The sequence below is a fragment of the Oncorhynchus mykiss genome, chromosome 30 (assembly GCF_013265735.2).
Source record: "Oncorhynchus mykiss isolate Arlee chromosome 30, USDA_OmykA_1.1, whole genome shotgun sequence".
In the NCBI taxonomy this organism is placed as follows: domain Eukaryota; kingdom Metazoa; phylum Chordata; class Actinopteri; order Salmoniformes; family Salmonidae; genus Oncorhynchus; species Oncorhynchus mykiss.
The window spans coordinates 13,426,600-13,448,247 of record NC_050570.1 but is presented as its reverse complement, the minus strand read 5'-3'; the positions used below and the strand labels follow the sequence as shown (position 1 = coordinate 13,448,247).

At 39.9% G+C, this 21,648-nt stretch overlaps 3 protein-coding genes across 4 annotated transcripts in view; 1 reads left to right on the top strand and 2 right to left on the bottom strand.

Annotated features, from left to right (window-relative positions):
- Window positions 1-771: 771 nt before the first annotated feature.
- Window positions 772-12,513, bottom strand: tnnt3a (troponin T type 3a (skeletal, fast)). Of its 2 annotated transcripts, XM_036968799.1 has the most exons (13): window positions 12,272-12,494; window positions 10,039-10,078; window positions 9,917-9,921; window positions 9,075-9,086; window positions 5,656-5,674; window positions 5,048-5,087; window positions 3,825-3,941; window positions 3,521-3,598; window positions 3,282-3,395; window positions 3,023-3,135; window positions 2,643-2,733; window positions 2,068-2,108; window positions 772-1,062 (listed from the first exon to the last, which is right to left on the bottom strand). In XM_036968799.1, the coding sequence occupies exons 2-13, from the start codon at window positions 10,056-10,058 to the stop codon at window positions 1,029-1,031; spliced, it is 684 nt and encodes a 227-aa protein (XP_036824694.1). In that variant the 5' UTR covers window positions 10,059-10,078; window positions 12,272-12,494; the 3' UTR covers window positions 772-1,028. The 2 variants fall into 2 exon arrangements, with proteins under 2 accessions (XP_036824694.1, XP_036824695.1); XM_036968800.1 differs by lacking the exon at window positions 9,075-9,086 and having other exon boundaries at window positions 12,272-12,513.
- A 657-nt stretch (window positions 12,514-13,170) lies between these two features.
- Window positions 13,171-21,597, top strand: prr33 (proline rich 33). The gene is made up of 3 exons (XM_021598868.2): window positions 13,171-13,481; window positions 14,013-14,062; window positions 16,868-21,597. The coding sequence occupies exon 3, from the start codon at window positions 16,883-16,885 to the stop codon at window positions 20,003-20,005; it is 3,123 nt and encodes a 1,040-aa protein (XP_021454543.2). The 5' UTR covers window positions 13,171-13,481; window positions 14,013-14,062; window positions 16,868-16,882; the 3' UTR covers window positions 20,006-21,597.
- Window positions 15,220-21,648, bottom strand: part of LOC110521363 (non-muscle caldesmon) — a 41,722-nt gene continuing 35,293 nt past the window's right edge. The window contains exon 13 of the mRNA XM_021598869.2: window positions 15,220-16,626. Coding sequence (XP_021454544.1) covers window positions 16,604-16,626 — 23 coding nt within the window. The 3' untranslated portion in view covers window positions 15,220-16,603. The remainder of the gene's footprint in view (window positions 16,627-21,648) is intronic.

Genomic DNA, 21,648 nt, shown 5'->3' with positions numbered 1-21,648 from the left:
TATGCTGCGTGTTGGTTACACTAGTCTAAAATCAATGAAAAGAGAGCCGACATGGCTAGGATGTACTACTACATGGGGGTGCAGAGTTGCGCTCCTGCTTCACACCTCCAAGAAGACATTTGAATACAATTCAAATGGAAATTGAAAAGCGAAAATGCTTAATTGGGTAGTTGGGAAATTAAAACAGACACTTGAAATTCCACTTTGCATTTGCGATTCTTTGTTTACCATTTGGCTTTTTCTGTTTACCATTTACCATTTTTATTTAGAATTAATTTTTTTACAATTTCCAACCATTTTCTATTTTCATTTAAACTTTTCAATGTAATTGTGGCCTATTTAATGCGCACTGATACGATAATAAAAATACATTTAACATTTTCACAGTCCTATTTAGAGTTTAAGCATTGCTTTTTCAAACTGGCACTCTCCACCCTCCATAGTTACATACCAGAACATTGTTTGCTCCTTTCAATCTAGGTTACAATATAATTCAATCTAATTGTGATGTCAATTCAAGTGTTTGCATTTTCCCTCAGAACGGTGGGGTGGGATGTTGAAGAAACCTTCATTATAATTATGTATTTCTTCTAACGTAGGGCTAACACGTTCCATAAATTAATCTAGGTCTACTCTTGCAAACACAACGATATTCTGCCTTTTATTAGAGTGGAATTTGTTTTTAATATGGACAAATTACTTTAAAGTTACATGGCAAGAAATATTGTTTTTTTATTGAGGGTTTGGTTAATAACACATCTACAGACAAAGTTGAAGAGTCACACTTTATTTACAAAAATACTGAGAACCAAACAGTCCAGGGCGAGAAAGCAAGAGGGATAATTCCTACAACTGCAGCTAATGGCTCCGTGCTGTAGACTGAGGCACGTCTTGGATGAATAAGCAAACAGTAAAACTTAGTGGTCTGAGCCATGACTTCAGCGTAAGTGTGTGTTGTTGTTGCTGCATTAGGCCTGTGTCCGGTAGTACAGTGGCAGTCTGGGCTCCAAGCAGCAGAACGGGATCGTTTACTTTCTGCGGACGGTTTTACCCTTCTTAGAGCTGTAATACATCAGAAAGAGAGAGAAACAGAGTAAGACACCCAATGAAGAGACTATCGATGCCCATTTTTTATCTACAAATAAAGACTTATGTTGACTTTAGTTTACTAAATTCACTTGAATCTAAATGACTTTACATCAAAGTAAGTCATGCTGTTCCATTGTTAATATGACATTGGTCTAACTGACCATCATCAACCACATCACGTACAATTACATCAGACCACTCAAAACAAATCATGGAGTTTTCCTGTGTATCCATTATGACACACCATGCAGCTGCTGTGTGAGAACATTGATCTTTTGTGTAGGGTTTCTTATCTACTTGTTTTATTATTTTTCTAGTATCATTTTTTTTTTTTTTACCAAAGAGGGGGGAAATATTTTGAATTAATAAAAGTAGACTATGAGAGATTGGGAATAGTTAGGTTAACTGTCTGTGAGCTGTGTATGTGTCAGTATTGACTCCTCAACTTCCAAGGATAGAGAGTTTAGGAGATGAGGACATGTTGGAGACAATTGGCTATAGTTAGCGCGTTTCTGTCTTCTTTCAGTGGGAATGAACTCTAGACAGAATAACTTACCTGTGGAAACACACCATTTCTAAAGACTTGATTAGTGAACTGGCTTTTAGGACATACGTTTTCTGTAACTCAATGATTGAGCATCAGTCGGATGTCCTATTCTATAGACAGCAACTTTATATCGCTCTGCAACTCTTTTAAAATGACATGGTGGGGTCAGTATACCAGGTGTATTATCCTGTCTATAGCAGAGAATGTTCTCTTCAACCTGAATGAGTGAGATATAATCAATACTCAATAATATTTCATTTTGTGTCTTCCATGGTGTCTTTTGTTGTGTCCTCGATTCATCATTGAACCTTTTGCTCTGTTTCCATCACCTCCTGTGTGAATGTGCAACTTTTCCACACAAGTTTCAGACCATGCACCACAGTGGGCCAGGAGAGCCCCCTGAGCTGTGACAACTGTCCAGCTCTACTTACAATTTACTCAGCTCCTCCACTCTCTTACGTAGGGTTGTGACCTGGAGGAGACATCAAAGCAGAGCTGTTTTCATATCTGAGAGGCCGTAACTAAGGCCACCAGGCGGATGGACAGACTCAGAGGCCCAATGTCATCCCTGATTTTACTTAGGTAAGACTTGGAATTTTCCAGTGTATCTTACAATTATAATATATAACAGGGTGTCTTACATTAGCAATGTCTGTAAAAACCTACACTCTTAGAAAAAAGGCTTGCAATGGAGCACATTAGCATATATAGATAGCATATTTGTTTCTAAGAGTGTCAGGAAAAACGGGTCATATTTTGACTGAGCTAGACCTTTTATGAGGTCATGGCTGATACCAGTACCACCCATTCTGCCACAGTGTAATATGTCATGTCCAGACATATCTGCTCTAAGAACAGAGCCCGTCATATTACCAACTCAGCTCTTTAGTAGACTTAACATAAACAGCCCATAATTCTTTCAGATGTGCATTGTCCTGTATGTGGTATCACTGGGATAATGTACAGTATATTTCTATTTTCTTTAACCAGGACATCGGATACATACCTCATACTTCTGCCTCTTCAGCCTCTCCATGTTATCAAACTTCTCAGACTCCAGCGTCTTCATCCATTCATGCAGCTCCTTTGCCTTCTCCCTAGAGCAGAGCATGCAGAATGACTTGATGAGTTAATGTACAAATTCTCTGAGGAGAGTCCATATTCATACCTGTGGTTGAATACTTCATTCTGATTGGCTGAAGGGTGCTCTTGGAGTGTGCATTCATTTCAGATAACGGGACAGTTGCAAAAATTTTGTACAGCTTGGTTATACCCGCTGTAGGCCCATTTAGCCTTGCAAAAACAACACACTACATACAAAGTATTGTACATAAAGTAAAGCCCAAGTCTGTTTGTACTTGTACTGGGAATTTCCCAGTCTCTTACTTCAGTTTCTCTTCATTCAGATGGTCGATGTTCAGGACCTTGCGTCTGCCTGCCAGGATCTTCTTCTTCTTCTCTCTCTCAGTTTCCTTCTTCCCACCTCTCTTTGAGTCAGCCTGTTACAAATGAATGGCAGCGGTTACAAGATCGATCTGACTTGTACACAAAAAATGTTTTGTGAAATATATGTTATATACTAGTAAATTATCTTTTATAAATTCATCATGTATGGTCCTGTGAAGATCGGTTGGTCACTGGTCACCTTCTGCAGATGGCTGCTGTAGTTGGAGCCCATGCTGGACAGGGCAGACTTCTTCTTCGCATCCTCATCAGCCTTCTTCTTGGCATCTGCCTCCTCCCTCTTCAGCCTCTCCTCCTGTTTTAGAGATCACAGCACAACGTCAGTATATGTGTTGTAAGGACATGTCCTGTATTGACAGAACGCTGATAGTTGAGGACAACCCAGAGGGGTAAGTAGTGGTACTGGTGGAGGACACAAACCTCACGTCTGGCTGCACGCTCCTTCTCCTTCTCGCTACGGATCCTGTTCTGCTCGGCCCTCTCAGCCCTACGCTTCTCCTGCAGACACACACACACACACGGTTGGTTGTTATACCTTTGGCCACCAGTGGGCCCTGTCGTTTTGTCATGGTTTTATTGACTAGTAACTAAATATAAGCAAACAGGGATGGACTACCTGAACTTGTCCAAAAATAAAAACTTGTTTTAATTTACGACCTTATTTATATTTTCAAATACGACCTATGTGTATGCAGAGTCATGTAATTTACTAATTCTCACTCACAATTCTTTCTTTGAGGGCGATGAGCTCCTCCTCCTCCTTCTTTCTATGCTCAAAGTGCGCATCGATCAGGGCCTGCAGCTCAACAAGATCCTTGTTCTGACGTTTCTTCTGAATGTCCTGTAAGGTTGGAAAATAGATCCACTTGTTAAGCACATGAAGAGTTCAAATTTGCAATATGTAACTTTCTGGGGCGACATGACCAAATTCACATAGAAATATGTGTTGTAGTTCTGTCATTCTCATTGAAAGCAAGTCTAAGAAGCAATGGATCTGTTCTGTGTGTGCTATTTCTATGCTTCCCGTTCTTAAGTTTCGTTTTTTACTTTGGGTTTTGTACACCAACTTTAAACAGCTGAAAATACAGTATTTTTGGTATGGAAAATATATTTCACAGCAGTTTAGATGGTACAAGTACACTATACTTTGTTGTTTTTTCACATTAACTGAAATTAGGTGAACTATTAGAATTTTAGTGGTGGAGCGATTTCTGCATAGTGCATCTTTAATTCCAAAACGCTATATATCCATTTTCAGAAATGTTGATAAATCAGCTTTTATTGTTTAAAGAAATTTTGAAAGAGATTGGTGTTTTTTCACTATCTAATCTTGGCATAGGGTTGTTCAATTACAGATATGTATTTGTTTAAAATCTATCACTTGATGAATTCATTTTTGTCAAATGCTATATATGCGCCTCACTGTCAGAGAAATTAGTACTACTGCTAGGTTTTACTCAATCAAATGTAACAAATAACTACATTTTGTATAAAATGTACAAATGATACTATTGCCACATCAATATATTTTTTGAAAGATAATAATTCAATACAGAACTGTACGTAAAACATTTACATTTGACATTTTAGTCATTTAGCAGATTCTCTTATCCAGAGTGACTAAAGATAGCTATGTGAGACAACCACATATCACAGTCAATCAAATATGTAGGATACCAACATTCCAATCCAGCTAAACAATGCATATAGCGATTTGCATAAAACCACATTTTCATCCACATCTAAATCTGGGAACAGTAATATTTTGCATACACATGAAGGTATCCATAAGCAAACATTTTTATGAGAAAAAAAATACAAATGTGAAAAATTGGTGGATATAGCGTTTTGGAAATAAAATGTCGTCATCTCTGACGTTGGCCCTGGTATTTATCCAGCCAGCTGTCTCCAGATAGTCATGATGTATGAAGGACTATAGTTACTTACATCAAAGTCAACTTTCTCGCCATCAGGAATCTTTGGTGCCCTGAGAAGTGTCAATATAAAATAACAGTGAATCTATGGAAAATGTAAAGCATACAAATAAATAACGTTTATTTTTACGCATGTAATCAAAGTGTAATAATGTGATTTATTAAAAAGGTTATATAATGTAATAATGTTAGGGGTAATGCAACATTGTAAGAGAGCAGAGAACTGAAAGGGAATTTCAAAGTATATATATATTTTTCTGTTTACTGCCGCTAGTTTGTTTTCTGTTGCTCATGTTGTGTTTTATGTTATGTTGTTTCTTGTTTGTATTCAAATGAATGCACATATTTATCATTTGATATGATGTTGACCTAAAACAAGGACAATGAAATAATAATAAGAATAATAAGAAGATATATCTGAATAAATACATTTCTGGTGTGCTAGGCCTATGTAAAATAAGACAGCTGAATGTTTTGACTATCACAGTTAAGAATATAGTATTTTTTAAGGAGAGATTGAAATGGTATTGGGAATAGGAATGCAGTCTTTCTATGCAGTAATATGTTTCTGGATATAAATGTGTACAATGAAATGAGAGGTTACATGAAAATATAACTTACTTGAACTGTGGCCTGTGGGCTGTATATTAAGAAATGAAGAGGACAAGTACATGTTATTGGGTTAGAAATGCACACATCAGCAAATACAGCAGATGAGTAATTCTCAGGCAAAAAAAAAGATTCAGGCATTACTTGGATGTTTTTACATTAAATGGAAAATAATGGGTCTGCAGGTAGATATTCCTGATTGTAGCCTGGCTTTTCATTTGAGGTAGTCAATGTTCGTTAGTGATTTGAAAATCAAAAGAAAAATAACCACAAACTGACAGAAATCTAAATCTCACATATTTACTTAACATAAAAAACTTTGCACACACAGTTGGAGAATATAAACTTGTTTTATATGTGCAGGATTTAATTCTATAGTGTGGTCTTGTTTTAGAATAAGGAAAGTCAACTTGTATATTTAATGACAATAATAAACTGAAAATATAACTCCTTAAAGACAGGCAAAGTGTTTAACTTTAAAATAAAAATGGTTAAACAGTATAGTGTTGACGGCTTGTCCCACACACAATTTCCACAAGCAAGACAACACATATGTCATTGTTAGAAGATGGACTTTGAAGTTATAGACTTGTTATTTCTCTTGTTATGTGTTTGGTACACACAATGCTAATATCGAGTGGTTATAGCAAGGAGGGTTGAACAGTGGGGTCACTGCAGGGTTAAGCAAATGTTAGCATTTCATATCCCCCCCCCCCCCAAACTATACCATTTATAATGGATTTTTTCCCCTATCAGTTCTTAATTTTAATTTTGTTTAGAGTCGGCTAATTGTGCAGTGCTCCTTGATCTGACAGACAGGCATGACAACAGACATTCCCCCAATATAGTGAGACCTCAAACCTGGGATATGGACAATATAAAGCCAGTCCTGTATACCGACCAGAGTGACACAGATAATTCATCTTTAATCAACTCTGCATGCAGAAAGCAATGAAAATAAAAGTTAAATAAACAGCAATAAGGGCCGACTAATCAGACTATAGGCTGCATACTGTAATATAGTCTACCTACGCTCAAGCATTTATGTCGTCTCTCTTTCATATTTGAAATATAAATTATATTTGTCGGGCTAAGCACTGTGAATTACTTTAGCTTAACACTTCAACAGTGTGTGGAACAAGAGTTGTGGATTTGTAAATGTATCTCACACAATAGCACCTCAAAGTATCATTCAGTTAACAAGTAACTGTCACAACAAACACATGTGCATGTATAATAGAGATGATTCCTTTTCAGGGTCATAGTAGAAGCACAGGGGTAAGTTTTCTCCTCTTATAGAAATGGGCATAAACACTGATAATGACTTACATCAGGTATCAAAAGTTAGCCCAAGTGACATTTTGCACATCCAATTGCCATATATTTAATTAATCAGCAATGGTGTGACTGCCTCTTTGAATGTATAACATGTATTATTACTTAAAAAAAATATATGTTTGTAACATTAAGGATCATATTATAGGGTTAGAAGTTTGCACTAGAAACACAGCCCTAGCTGTCTGTCTGTCTGTCTGTCTGTCTGTCTGTCTGTCTGTCTGTCTGTCTGTCTGTCTGTCTGTCTGTCTGTCTGTCTGTCTGTCTGTCTGTCTGTCTGTCTGTAACAGGTGGAGCGCACTGCTGCATCTAAAAGGATGATAGAATACCACATGCCAACATACCTTCCTCTGCCTCTGGCTCTGGGGCCACTTCTACCTCTTCCTCTATCACTTCTTCTTCAACTACCTCTTCAACTACTTCTTCAACTACCCTTTCAACTACCTCTTCAACTACGTCCTCTGCTACGGCTACACAACATGCCTTGAGTAACCAGGGAGAGGAAGGGGGGTGGATAGGTTAATGAATGGAAGCATGAGAAAGAGGTTGTGTTCTTTAGAGAAAGAGGAAAGTAGTTAATGGTCGTGACCACCAGATGGCGCTGCATGAGGCATAGACAAAAGCAAGCAGGAGAAAGAGTTAAGTTGTCAATGACTAGATCTGCAGAGGCAATACTAGACATATTATCTTATCCCTCTTCTTAGGGTGGCAGGTAAGCATAGCATTGGGCCAGTAACCAAAAGGTCGCTGGTTCGAATACCCGAGCCAACAAGGTGAAAAATCTCCCGATGTGCCCTTGAGCAAGGCACTTAACACTAATTTTCTCCAGTGGCGCCGTACTACTATGACTGACCCTGTAAAACAACACATTTCACTGCACCCATCCGGTGTATGTGACAATAAAAACATAATCTTATGAACAGGGACCTGATGAAGTGAGGCGTTTGAATGAAGAGGTAGCATTAGTCTGATGAAGTGAGGTAGCATTAGTCTGATGAAGTGAGGTAGCATTAGTCTGATGAAGTGAGGTAGCATTAGTCTGATGAAGTGAGGTAGCATTAGTCTGATGAAGTGAGGTAGCATTAGTCTGATGAAGTGAGGCGTTTGAATGAGGAGGTAGCATTAGTCTGATGAAGTGAGGTAGCATTAGTCTGATGAAGTGAGGTAGCATTAGTCTGATGAAGTGAGGTAGCATTAGTCTGATGAAGTGAGGTGTTTGAATGAGGAGGTAGCATTAGTCTGATGAAGTGAGACGTTTGAATGAGGAGGTAGCATTATTCTGACAAAGTGAGGTAGCATTAGTCTGATGAAGTGAGATTTGAATGAGGAGGTAGCATTATTCTGATGAAGTGAGGTAGCATTAGTCTGATGAAGTGAGGTAGCATTAGTCTGATGAAGTGAGGTAGCATTAGTCTGATGAAGTGAGGTAGCATTAGTCTGATGAAGTGAGGTAGCATTAGTCTGATGAAGTGAGGTAGCATTAGTCTGATGAAGTGAGGTAGCATTAGTCTGATGAAGTGAGGTAGCATTAGTCTGATGAAGTGAGGTAGCATTAGTCTGATGAAGTGAGGTAGCATTAGTCTGATGAAGTGAGGCGTTTGAATGAGGAGGTAGCATTAGTCTGATGAAGTGAGGTAGCATTAGTCTGATGAAGTGAGGTAGCATTAGTCTGATGAAGTGAGGTAGCATTAGTCTGATGAAGTGAGGTAGCATTAGTCTGATGAAGTGAGGTAGCATTAGTCTGATGAAGTGAGCATTAGTCTGATGAAGTGAGGTGTTTGAATGAGGAGGTAGCATTAGTCTGATGAAGTGAGACGTTTGAATGAGGAGGTAGCATTATTCTGACAAAGTGAGGTAGCATTAGTCTGATGAAGTGAGATTTGAATGAGGAGGTAGCATTATTCTGACGAAGTGAGGTAGCATTATTCTGACGAAGTGAGGTAGCATTAGCGTTATCCAACATGCTACGAGCTACATGAAGATCCAATGAGTTGAACGCACATTCTCAAACACACTGAAGATCAAGAGCGAAACAATGACAAATTAGTATAGATGACATGACCGTCTTCGTAGTCTGAGCGTCATTGTTTTTTTACCTTCTCCCTCGCCTCCATGGAGAGTTTTGTTTTTTTTCGGAGAAAGAAAGCAGTAAAACAATAGTGTTACCAAAAGAGCCCGGCTGTACCCAATATATCAGTTTATAATATTTAGTATATATAATATACTGTAAATATGGGTACAGTAGGGATCCGTTGTATGCGTACACAATACAGTCCTCCATAGCTAATCAAATGGTATCAAGTTCACAGACTTTTGAGCAGACAAAACATTTCATGGCCTGATAGTATAATAGGCTTGATTCATCTACCTCCATAATGAGGAGACACATTATGTATTTGTATTCAGACAGAATATGGACAGACTAGGAGGACAGTATTACTGGGAAAGGTCTACAGAGCTGCAGGGACCTGTTGCTAACAGACTAATAAAATATGTATGTGGTCTGACATTTAGAAAATAATTTAAAGGTATGCTTTAATTCAGTCTAATTTTTGATGTATAGGATTCATTTACCGCACGGCCTGTTATCAACATTGGCTTCTGAAACCATCCTGAAACTGGAAGTTCAGCTTTACAGATTGAAAAGATCCCTAAGTCACGGCTTTCTCCACATTCACAGTATCATAAACAAAGTCAATATATGCTGTTGTGCTGTAGAGGGCAGTATTGAACACAACTTGAACTCCAAGGAGGGAAGCCAAGTTTGTCCATTGCATTGAACTATTCTGCATAGAGGACTGAAATCAGTTAGGCATTGTTTCAAAAACATACAGAACGATTCAGCATACGATTGAACAATTACTGATATAAAATGACTATGATAATGACAAGAGACAATAATGATATCTAGCAATAATAAAGTAATAATGTTACTTACCTTCGCTGTGAAAGGATAGAAAAAGATATTGCACGTTTATTCAGGCAGTCAAAACAACATGATGCATGGGAAATCTGGATGAGGTAATTGTGAGGATGAAAACTAATGTTACCAATACTTACACTTCCTCTGTGTCAGACATGTTGACAGTGGACTTTGCACCTGAGGTACAAGGGAAGAAAGAGAGACACTTTCACTAAGACGCCAAGGAGGCCACGCTCAAGTCACTAGCAGTATTTACAGCATGGGGTTATGGTCCCAGGCTCTAAAATATATCATCCCCTTACCAGAACCCAACCCTAATATAATAACATTTCACCAACATTTTTAAAGAAATTGTGTTACAGGAAAAATGTGCAGGATTTATAAAGGCATGCTTTTGAATCACAACCTTTTGAGAATTGTTTAATAATTAGTGTTAGGAAATGGGATAAGACTGAAATTCAACACACTCACAATTCTGCTTCTCAGACAATAAATGAGACCCCCATACAGATATTTATGCCTCCTTTCTCCCCTCCCTCCCCCCTGGCCCTCAAGTTAACTTAATCTCTTGGTCAAATTCCATGCCTCAACATAGGTGCTAGGAAACGCCTATCTTTAGAAACATGATGCCCTAGCTCTTTATCAACACTTTAAAGGCATTCTGTCACTTTCTAGGCCAATTTTAGTAGGCCATTGGCTACCTCCCACTGGGCACACAATTTCAATTCAATTACATTGAACCAACGTGGAATCGACGTTGAATTGACGTCTGTATACAGTGGGCTTTTGCTTCTGATTTAGTTTTTGTTTTGCAACTTATTGTTATCTTGTCAGACAATGTATCATAATCTGATGGAAAATCCCCAAAGTATGCATTTTGAATTGATCAGCATACATTACCAGGATGTTTACATTGCATTAGCCTTTGCATTTGTAAACCGTCCTCCTATAACTGTTAAGGCCGCCCTGGAGGCCTCCTCGCACATCATGACTATTCCCACAGACAGCTGCAAATGTCTCTGAGAAACATGTCCAGGATCCGATTCCCAAAGCACAGATCAGGTTCTTTGTCTAGGAATAGTATCAGTAATTCTAATTTAATTTCCTTATGCAGGCTACTCCCTCACGTAGGCATTTCAGACACTTTTCTCTGATTCCATGGTGACATATTAACTTGTTATAGATGAAAAACAAAAAGCGGAATAATGAAAGTACATCAAACTGTTTGATAATGTAAAAGAAGGAAAGTCAAAGATTGTTTCTTGAAATCCCAATACTATTCTGATGCCTAAACATTTCTGGCTTGATTTCACAAGTCAGGCTATAGTTCAACGGGCACTGTAACGGTAGTAGTGTCTATGTGTTCATCCTAAGTATGGAAGGCTTAATGTACCACACCATGTTATCCTAGTTCACGGGGATCCTGGATAACATAAACTATCAAATGTCACACCTTTCTCTCTATGAGATTATCTCCAACACTGCTGCGACATACACTCAAGCAAACATATCTATTCACCAGATCACAAAAGACCAGTATAGTGCTAGCAATACTGTTCCCATCCCTAACATTGAGGTAGCTTTGAGCATATCTTTAGATTCCCTCCTCTTAGCCTTACCTGTTACTTAAACGGTTGGATCAGCTCCACAACATAGCTACAAGTCTTAGAGGGCCATTTGTAAATCCCAGGTTTACGATAGCCAGTTGGAGCCAGGCCTCACCCCAAACCCTTTGTAGCACCCAAGACCCTTTCACCGCTTAAGTCACTTTTACCTCTTAATCCATCAACAGCTACCAGCACATAGCAGATACTACAACAAGAACAACAACAACAACATACCTTCACACCTATTCTAGCATTTCATGACACAAAACATTGACACTTGTCTCAAGTCATTCTACATGTCCAGTGGCTTTCAAGAATGCTGTTCTAAGAAAATCCCACCTATTCAATGTAGCCGACCGTAACTCCAAATGTCAAAGCAAAAAGAGACACCCACCCTCTACTGATCAAGTCAAGAAAGAAGCTTTTATAGAAACCTGTATGTTCCCTTCACCTGTCCCTATCCCCCTGGGTGGGTCCTCCTCAACCTTGACCTCAACACGGAGGAGCTGACTGTTTTAAAGCCTGAGTGTTTTAACACAGTGGCAGTGGTTTTGCACGTGTCGATTTAGCTGTTCTTGAAAGGAGACAGCTAGGGGGGCCCTGAGATCTTAAAATTGCACTTGATCTTAATCTTTTTATCTCTCTCTCACTCTCTCCTTCTCTTGTTCTACTCACTCACTCACTCACTTACTCACTCACTCACTCACTCTCTCTCCTTTCCAACCCCTCTCTCTCTCTCTCTCTGTCTCTCTCTCTCTCTTACCTCAGAAAAGCGTACAGAAGAAATGAGCTCCCTGGTGGCCGAGACTGGCTGTAAGGTTCTGCAGAATTACCACCCTGATTATGTCCTTCTGTTATAGTGACACTTGATCCACGGGGGGTCCCTATTGGCCAAGGAGCCGCAAGAGGCGAGGCCGCGGGATGTCTCTGCGTCTTAGACCCGGCACTCAATAAGGAGATGGATGGATTGTGGGGTAGGGAGGGAGGCCTTAAGTTGGGAGAGGGACAGCTAAAATACCCCTGTTGCTATATTTGCTGTCATGTTAGGCAAGCAAAAATAACTTAAAAGTTAAACAAGACAGGAACGTCAGTGAGGCAATCAGATGGTGGACTTGTTCCTTTTCCACAGGACAGGGAGCTTAGATAGATACATAAACATAATGTATGTCAATGGCCCGATCAAAGGAGGACAGGATCTGTGGACAGTCTGTGTAACTGTTACTGTACTCAACTCTTGACATTATTTTCTGAATCAACTATCAATGTCTTCAGCAGTTTTAAAGTAGTCTTTTGACTGACCTGTCGGTCTAATTCCACTTCATAAACAGGCTATAATGGTAAGATATGTGTGGCGGTGTCCATTTCTTGTATTGGTGTGAATTAGATTCACACCAGTGCAAGAACTACCTGTCATGCTGAGAATGTGTCTAATTTGCTAGCTTCACCAGCACCTTATAGAATTGCAAAAATATGAATTTTCCTCATCTCATGTGTCATGGGTGCTTGATTGGACTGGTTTAGTACTTGCCTCGTTAAATAAATAAATAAGTCAAATTAAAAAGTAGGTGGACCTTTTTCTACTCTACCCAGCAGCTTTAATTGGCAAACAATTTGATCAGAATTGGTAGAGCTAAACGTCCTGTGCTTGTTGAGATGGCTCGGACTCTCCTGCAGGGGGCGCCACTCTGAAATAGTATTTTTCAGAGGAGCATCTGGTCGCGGTAGTGAGGGGTGGTGATATCTAAAGTGCTGTGGCCACCCCCTGCCTGGCTGACGGTCGCAGCTAGCGCACTGTCACGACGGAGCACATTCTGAGCAAAAGGCTCAGGTTATATTTTTGGACTGCCATGGAGACTGGCCCTTCCATATGTAGGAAGGGTGTATAGTTGTGCTCAACATGAGCCTCCCGCTCTGATAATCCGGGCCGGGACAAGCAGGCAGCAGCCGGCCGATCCCAAGCAGCAGACACACAGGTAAACACACTGCAATTACGATTTTATACTTTTCGAGACAGCTCGTAGTAACGTGTTTATCGTATTGACAAGGGGGGAGGGGGAGGGGGGGGGGGGGGGGGGGGTTCTCTTGATACGGACGTTAGAGCTTTTACAGCCAGCCCCCAGAAGGTTGTACTCTATAATGTAGCCATTGTGGCTAAAGCTATCTGACCAAAGGGATTTTCAATGTAATGTCAAAGCGTCATCAAATTGGGAAGTGGGGCTTAGAGACGGGCATGCACAATGTTGCATGTGTTTTTAATATATTTAGGGTGTTGCGTTCCAGGTATCAAAACTGGATCGAGATATCATAATGCTTAAAACGATAATGGTTTAAGATCGAGATATCATAATGCTTAAAACGATAATGGTTTAAGTTCTGATACTCCTGCAAGTATATGTTAACCTGTGAACTTATGAAAACACAGGGTGTTAGCATGTTAACTGTTGAAATACAAGCTTGTACAAAGTGTTTTAAGTTGAATGTTTTTTTGTTTTTCTCATGGTAAGGGGACTCCCCTGTCGGGAGTGTGTTGGTCAACGGTAAGAAGAATAACCTGGTAAGCTCAATTATGTTATATTTTTAGATCTTTACTGATTATATGATTAACTCATAAACTAACTGCATGTGCATGTTTTTTAGGGGTTGGGAGATGGTGGGCACCAAAAAGCCATTGTGATGCATGGTTTTCTTGCTAGGCTATTATTACCCTTTCCTCTTTTGAACTTGCATCTTGGAGGTGCTCCAAATGCCTAACCTACAAGAGCCTTAAAAGGATGACCTCCTCTCATGTTGCAGGTCCAGTTTGTCTTGCTGTTGCAGAGTGGGCCCTTTAAAACATGATCAGTGGTGGACTGCATTTGAGTTTGACTAGTAGAGGCCAAAAACATACAAACCTACATGGAAAAACCATTTAAGTGAAATACAGAATGCTGTGAGAGAACTATAATATTCTGATTTGTAGGCCTATCACATTCCTTTAAAATCTAAATACAACTATCAAGGTTTAAACTTTTAAAGGTTTACAGCCATCAAGGTTTAAATAGATATGAGTCGAAATCTTCCAATTATAGAATGTGTTTACTGTGCATAAAAAAAAAAAACTCACATCACAATGACCACTAGTGACATCACTGGGGTCAAATGCTCAATGTTCACTTTCACTCGTAGTTAATGCTTGAACCTGTAGGTTACAGGCCAAGTGTGTCTGCCAGTCAGACCTCACAGTGTCAAAGCAAAAGTATCTAACTGCACTATAGTTTAAAAGTTTGAAAAGGTGGATTTGTATAGATCACTTAATTACTGCTCATGTTCAGTATACCCACAGGCACAAGTGTCAGATTGTTATGTGCAGTACAGTGATTGGACCCATATATGCTCTCAGGTTCTAGATGATATGCATAAGCTGCACCTTAGGTACCTTCTCATCAGTGATTTACTGTCACCGTGATGCACCCTGCCTGTACAGGACAGAACCAAGCCTTATAGAAGGGAGCAGGTGATTGGCTGCCCTCCTCTCTGCTCTCAACCTAAAATTAGGCCAAGGAACCTTCCAGTATCAGCTGTGAGGCCTTAATTGCAAGGAGTGTTACATTTGACTGCCCTCCTTCGCTTTCCACTTCACTTCGTCTCCAAGTTTTCCCCTTTGTCCACTGCAGATAGCGTTTGTCGGGCTGTTTAAAATTGACAGATAAAATCGCTAATAAAAAACAAACGTCATTGTATACAATACTTTATTTCATGTAAGATAAAAAAAAATGAAGGTTTAATAACAAGAAAAGCAATGATTCGTCTTTTAAGATTAAAATGTTACATTGGTAACATAAATAGGGTGGTGGAAAACTCCAGTGTGCAGCACTGAAAACAGAATGATGGTTAAATAGCAGGATAAAATGTTACTGTGTGTGAGATAAAGGGTTATTAATACAACAGACACAATCAATGTTCTGTAACCAGGTGATTCAGTTACTGCAAAATCATTTGGCATTTCAATGCAGTATTTTATGAATGCACAAAAAAATATCACTCGCTTAAAAGCTTAGAGAATATGCAGCACCCAGTGTAGCCTAGCGTTTAAAAGACATTTGACAATTTCCTGTGTTTTATACTGTATATATTTCCACACTATGAGGTTGGCGTAATACTGTGAAAATTATGATAATGCCCTTTTAGTGTAAGAGCGGTTTGAAAAGGCAGTCTGAAATTTCAGCCTGTTGGTGGTGGGATGGAGTTTTGGTCTGCCTAGGTGGTACATTAGTTAATAGACCAATCAGAAAGAGTTCCAAACCTGTCTGCCATTAAGAGCTCCTTTTCAGTTTCCCCCTCCCACTCGGACCCCTCCCAGACAATCCTAGCTAAATTCTTGCTTGAGATATTGCTCTTTGCTAAGAAGCTATGTATTTATTTTTGACCATTTTAATTGACAACAATCACAGTAAGGTACTTAATTGTTACCCAGAAATGATTTGATATTGATATAAAAACAGCCGCATTGTGCCTTTAACACTATATTCAGAAGATGTTTGGATAATCTCAGGGCTCAGACAACAGCCACAAGAAAAATAAAATATAAACATGATATTACAATTAACGGGCTCAGTGATCAAACTTCCCAAACCAGAACATTTTACAAGCGTTACCATTTCAAATTCAAAGCTTAGGTTTTGGTTTCAGGTCACTTTCTGCATAATTTCCAACATACATGTGCGGTACATGTAAACGCATTCACCTAATGTTTGTCAATGGCATAAAATGAAGAGAAAAAAGATCAAGTAAAAGTAAGTAAAAAAAACATTCATATATACATAAACATATGTGAAAGATACTTTTGACAAGTAAGTCAATACAAGTCTGAAGATTAAATTGAACTGGGGAGTTCAAAGTGAGTACACAGAACAAAACAAAGCAACAACTAACCATTTAAGAAGTTCTCAAAAGTTACCTACTGAATGTGGTAGGAAAGGTATAAACTGTGAATTATATTGTTTTCATAACAAGTGCTACTGGAGGATATCCTCACAGGGTTTGCTGACAAGGTGGGCAAAGTTGTTGAAGTCCATACCATCTTGAGTAGAAAGTCTTTGCCACCAACATTTGTATTTCAATATTCACCATGGTATAGGTCTGAAAAAGAAAAAAAAAGTAGTCAGATGTGTTTGTTTACCAATTATGTGTTGATGATTTTCTTGATGGTCATTGTATAGTTCAGCCACTGATCTATACCATGGGCCGAGGTGGTGGCGGAGAGCAGCTGTAAGGAGAAGTTGAATTGATTGAACACTGCCCCTCTTCCTTTAAAACAATAGGCTACTGTATCATTGATAACCAAATAAATATGCCTCACACTGTCCTGTATTTTTTTCAGGGGTTTAAACTGCTCATGGCTGCCAGTTATAGCAATGTCAATGAACCAGGCCTGCTTTTCCAGCAGTACCCTCCAGCTCTACTGCCCAAGCCTGGCAAGGAAAATGCTAGACTCCAGAAACTACTCAAGAAAACGGAGAAAAAAATCAAGAAAAAAGCCGCTCCTGAGATCGCAAAGACACCTGTCCCTTTCCGCTCAAGCCTCTCTCCTGTGAATGAAGCAAGTCCTGACTTGGAGCACAGTGACCACTCAACCCCTCCCAAAACTCCAGAGGCATCCTTCTACACACAGCACCCCAGATTTTCTGTCAGGCCAGTCTATCGTCATGTGGCATCCCCTTATCCGCAGCAACGAGGAGCCACTTTTGGTGGAACAGCAAGGTTCGCCCCACAGCTGTATGCTGCTCCAGCCCCCACCTTCCCCCAATATGTGGCCCCACTCTACACATTTACTCCAACACCCCCGTCAGCCGCTCCAGGGCCAGCCTTGCATGAATTGGCACCCAAAATGCCTGAGCAAACGTCCTCTGTGCTTGACGTGACAACGACAGCTGCTGCTCAAATTGCTCCTCCAGTCACTGCTTCAGTACCTCATCCACTCAGTGCTCCAGTTGCTCTCGTCACAGTCACTCCTGCTGCCACACAACCTACTCTGCGAATAGCCCCAGTAGTAATACACCGCAAAAGTCCAAGTCCACGTTTTAAAGCTACCGAAGCTGCACTAAAAGCACCCAAATCGATGTTTGATGTCCCTCAAATTAGGGTCTATACAGCATCTATGTCCCCCCTCCATGATTATAGTGGATCAAAGACATCTACTGCAGACGCATTATCTCTGAGTATAACACCCACATCAGAAATCACAAGAGCTTTTACACCAACTGCTGAAATCAAAAGGAGTGCAACACCTACATCCGGGGTAAAAAGAGGTTTAACACCGACACCTGGACTCCAAAGGAGTGCAACGCCTACATCTGAAGTGAAAAGAGCTAAAACACCAACTCATGATTTTTTAACACCAAGAACTCCTTTAGGTCGCCCTAAGACACCCTCATTTCATGTGTCCCGTGCCAAAACACCTGTTTTTGAAATATCAAGAACCAACCCACTTTTATTCGCTGTATCACCCATTACTACAGAGGCACAGATATCTAACACACCAACACCTGGTACTAATGCTGCCTGTCAGTCTTTGTCTGACCCTTCAAAATCATCTTCAACTATTCTAGGTGCAAGAACTCTGAATGGGGAAGAGACGTCAAAAGAGACTCCCACAGCTAAATCACCTCCTCAGAACACTTCAAAACCAGAGGCTCCTCGACACGAAAATCCTGTAGTTGAGTCTGCCAGACCAAAGACCCCGACAGGTCTATTAGGCTATCAAAGACCCAAGACTCCAACAGGTGTTGCACCCACATTTGGGTACCAAAGGCCCAAGACTCCAACAGATATCACACCGAAATCTGCTGCACCCTCCTATGGGTACCAAAGACCCAAGACTCCAACAATTGTCACACTAAAGCCTACAGCGCCCACAGATGGGTACCAAAGACCCAAGACACCAACAAAAGAAACATCAAAACCTACAGCACCCTCAGATGGGTATCCAAGGCCCAAGACTCCCACCAATGAAGGGCATAAACCTATGACTCCAACAATTGAGTATCAAAAACCACAACCACCAGCAGGGTATCAAAGACCAAAGACTCCCACAGCTGGGGTATCATCTATAGGATTTCAAAGGCCCAAGACACCAACATATGTGGATCCTAAACCAAGCCATACCTATTATGGGTTGACTCCTGCTGCATATGTTGCCCATGGTGGAATCCAAAGTTTTTCACCTTTATTTGGAATATCCAGGTCTAAGACGCCGACTCAAGAGGAATCTAAAACCCAAGAGCTAGAAGCATCTAAAACACCTACCCAAGAGTTACCTGTAAAATCATATCCTTTGCCCGAGGTGTCAAACCAGGAAGCACCCTTCAAAGAACTGGAAAAAACTATTTCAAGTGAGGCCATAGTATCCATGACAGTAGTTAAGCTTCCGCTTCCAACCATTGTTGTTACACAAGCTGAAGAGGTCTCAGAAACAAGAGTATCCACAGCTGTGACCAGCAAAATATCAACTCCCATTGGTGAAATGCCAAAGGTTAAAACTGTGGCAAACACAAGACCATGGGCTAAATCTCCAACACCAGAGGTTAAAACCCCAGTGAAGACACCAACTTATGGAGTTTACCCAAAACCCAAGACACCCACCCCAGAAACCCAACGCAAGACAATACCTCCTTTCTCAAAAACAGAATCTCCTGTGGCTAAAGCCAGTGTGGTGCAACAGAAAGAGTTGAAGGAATCAACAGAGCCTAAAATGCCAACCAAAGCAACCTCTGAGGCTAAACCAGTAGGGACAAAGCCAACCAATTCTTCTCCACTTGCAAAGACTGCATCTCCTGAGAATCTTTTGTTGCCGGCTAAACCAAAGAATAACCAGGAAGCCAAACCTGAAAAAGTGGTATCAGCTCCAACCACACCATTGACAGAGAAGAAGGAAGAGAGGAAAGACTCTTTCCCAGCAGCTGAACCTCTTCTTAAAGTGATCCAAAAGCCAAAGGGCATGATGAAGTCTAAACTCAGTGGTTGGTCACGGCTCAAGAAGCACATGGTAGTGGAAGAAGAACCACCTATGTTCACAGAATCAGATCCTAAGAAAGAAACCGCCAAGGTGACTGAGCAGGAAGGAGGTGAAGTGAAAAAGGATGAAAAGGTGTTATTTAAAGACATGGTGGCAGCCGTAACAGCTGACGATCCTCCCAAGGCAGCGAAGAAGTGGGATTCTCTTCTCTTCGATATGTTCTCCACTAAAGAGAAGATTATGCAGGTGATTGAAGCCAGCAAAAGTGAGGAGGAGAGGAAAGAGCAGCCAAAGGATGCAGGGAAAGAAATCCCATCCTTCGCCCATCGTCTGCCTGTTCTCCTTTTCAGCCCAAAGTTTGATGCCAAAAGGCTAAGAGAGGCTGCGTCAAGGCCACTAACTAAAATTTCGACAGTGTTTGAGATGGGTCTCATAGGGCGTAAAAATAAAGATGAGGAACCAAAAGACTTTAACAGAACAGCTAGAGGGTTCACTTGTCCTTAAACCATGTATTTTTGGACTGGTAAAGATTAAACTGAGAAGAACATTTAGAAAAATTCTATTGTTAAATGTTTTATGTGCACTGGTGTAGAAATGGTAGTCATAATGTACAGTTCCCATCTCTCGGCTTGACACAGGATACAATATTTAAGACAGTCTCATAGAGAATGTGGTCTTAACTTTATACTTGATAAATGCACCATGTTGCATTTTGAGCACTGATTGTTTTGTCGTCTGACTATGTTACACATTTGTGTGAATGTCTCTTTCTCTGATAATATGAAAATATTACCTTGACAATCAGAGGATAAGGGAAAATGTATTGTTGTTTTAAAATAATTTAGACATCTCGTGAGATTAAAATGTACAAAGATTAAGTTAATCTCTGAGTTAATTTTTTTGTCCACTGTTGAACCCTGATAGGACAATGAGATTCTTTTTCAGAAGGGGTCCTGAGACTGTAGTGTAATGTACTTAGGTACACCATTTACTAAAAACGATAACTCTCAGTTATAGTACATGTCTTGAAATCGCAGATGAGTGTAGAGCCTATAGACTGTAGTGATGCAGGTTTTGGGCATCTGAAGAAACTTGACTCCAGGGCATTTAGAGAAATGTTTCCAAAGATGGATGAAAAAAAGAGGAGAGGATGAAAGTAGTAGTGAAGTAGGACTGTATATTTCCCAAAATGGTGCTATTTAATGGTGCTTTCAAATAGACTAGATATTCAGGTGATACTTTTTTTTTTAGAATGTTTGAGTAGCCTGCAGATGCTTATACCAGCTTGGTATCCTTCCCTTTTTTGGACTACAGGTCAGTGAGAGTGTTATTTGAGAAATAGGGTTGCTAACTCCTGTGGGGGACAAGTCAGCTCTATGAAGGATGTGTTTGACTGTTGGTGTGGGTGGATAAGAGGTCAGGGAAAGGGGTTGTGGGATATGGAAGGCAGTGACGACAGACGCTAAGACAAATGTATACAGGAAGTCCCTAAGGCCAAATCCTAACTGGAGATCCACGAATCTCCCATTGACATCAATGCAGGATTAACGTGAAAGTAAAATAGACTGAAATATCATGTTTCACACACAGTTTTCAAATACACAGCTTTCAAACGAGGGCTCCGGAAGGGTCAAGAACTGAGAGTGACATTTGACCTTGAGTTTCTGTAGGTTCGTCAGCTTGTTGTAGGTGCTTTGCGTTTTTCTTTCATGCATGTCTATATTAAAAAGATTAAGAACATTGTCTGTTATTGACAGAGTGATGTTCAACTGCTTTGGAATCTGAGATTTTGCTGCATAAGTTTACAGTAAATGTTATTTTCTATATATTTTTGATAAAACAGAAAATAAAAAAGTTTGAATAGAACATTTTTTATGTTGGTTAATGTTTGACATAGAAAGTTCATCTTGAGCTATACAATTAAATAGAGATAATTAATTCTGTAGTGAAGATAACGGGCAGATCAAGGGCTATTGCCCTTTGGTGTTTGATAGAAGTCATGCTATTTAATTGTAGCTGGTATTTTGTAGATTTAAATGTTTTATTTTTATCCGCAGGACCAGCAGAATAAAAAGGTGTTTTTTTGCCTCAGAAAAGACTAGTTATTATTGGACTATTATGGTATTTACACTAATGTTTTAAAATGT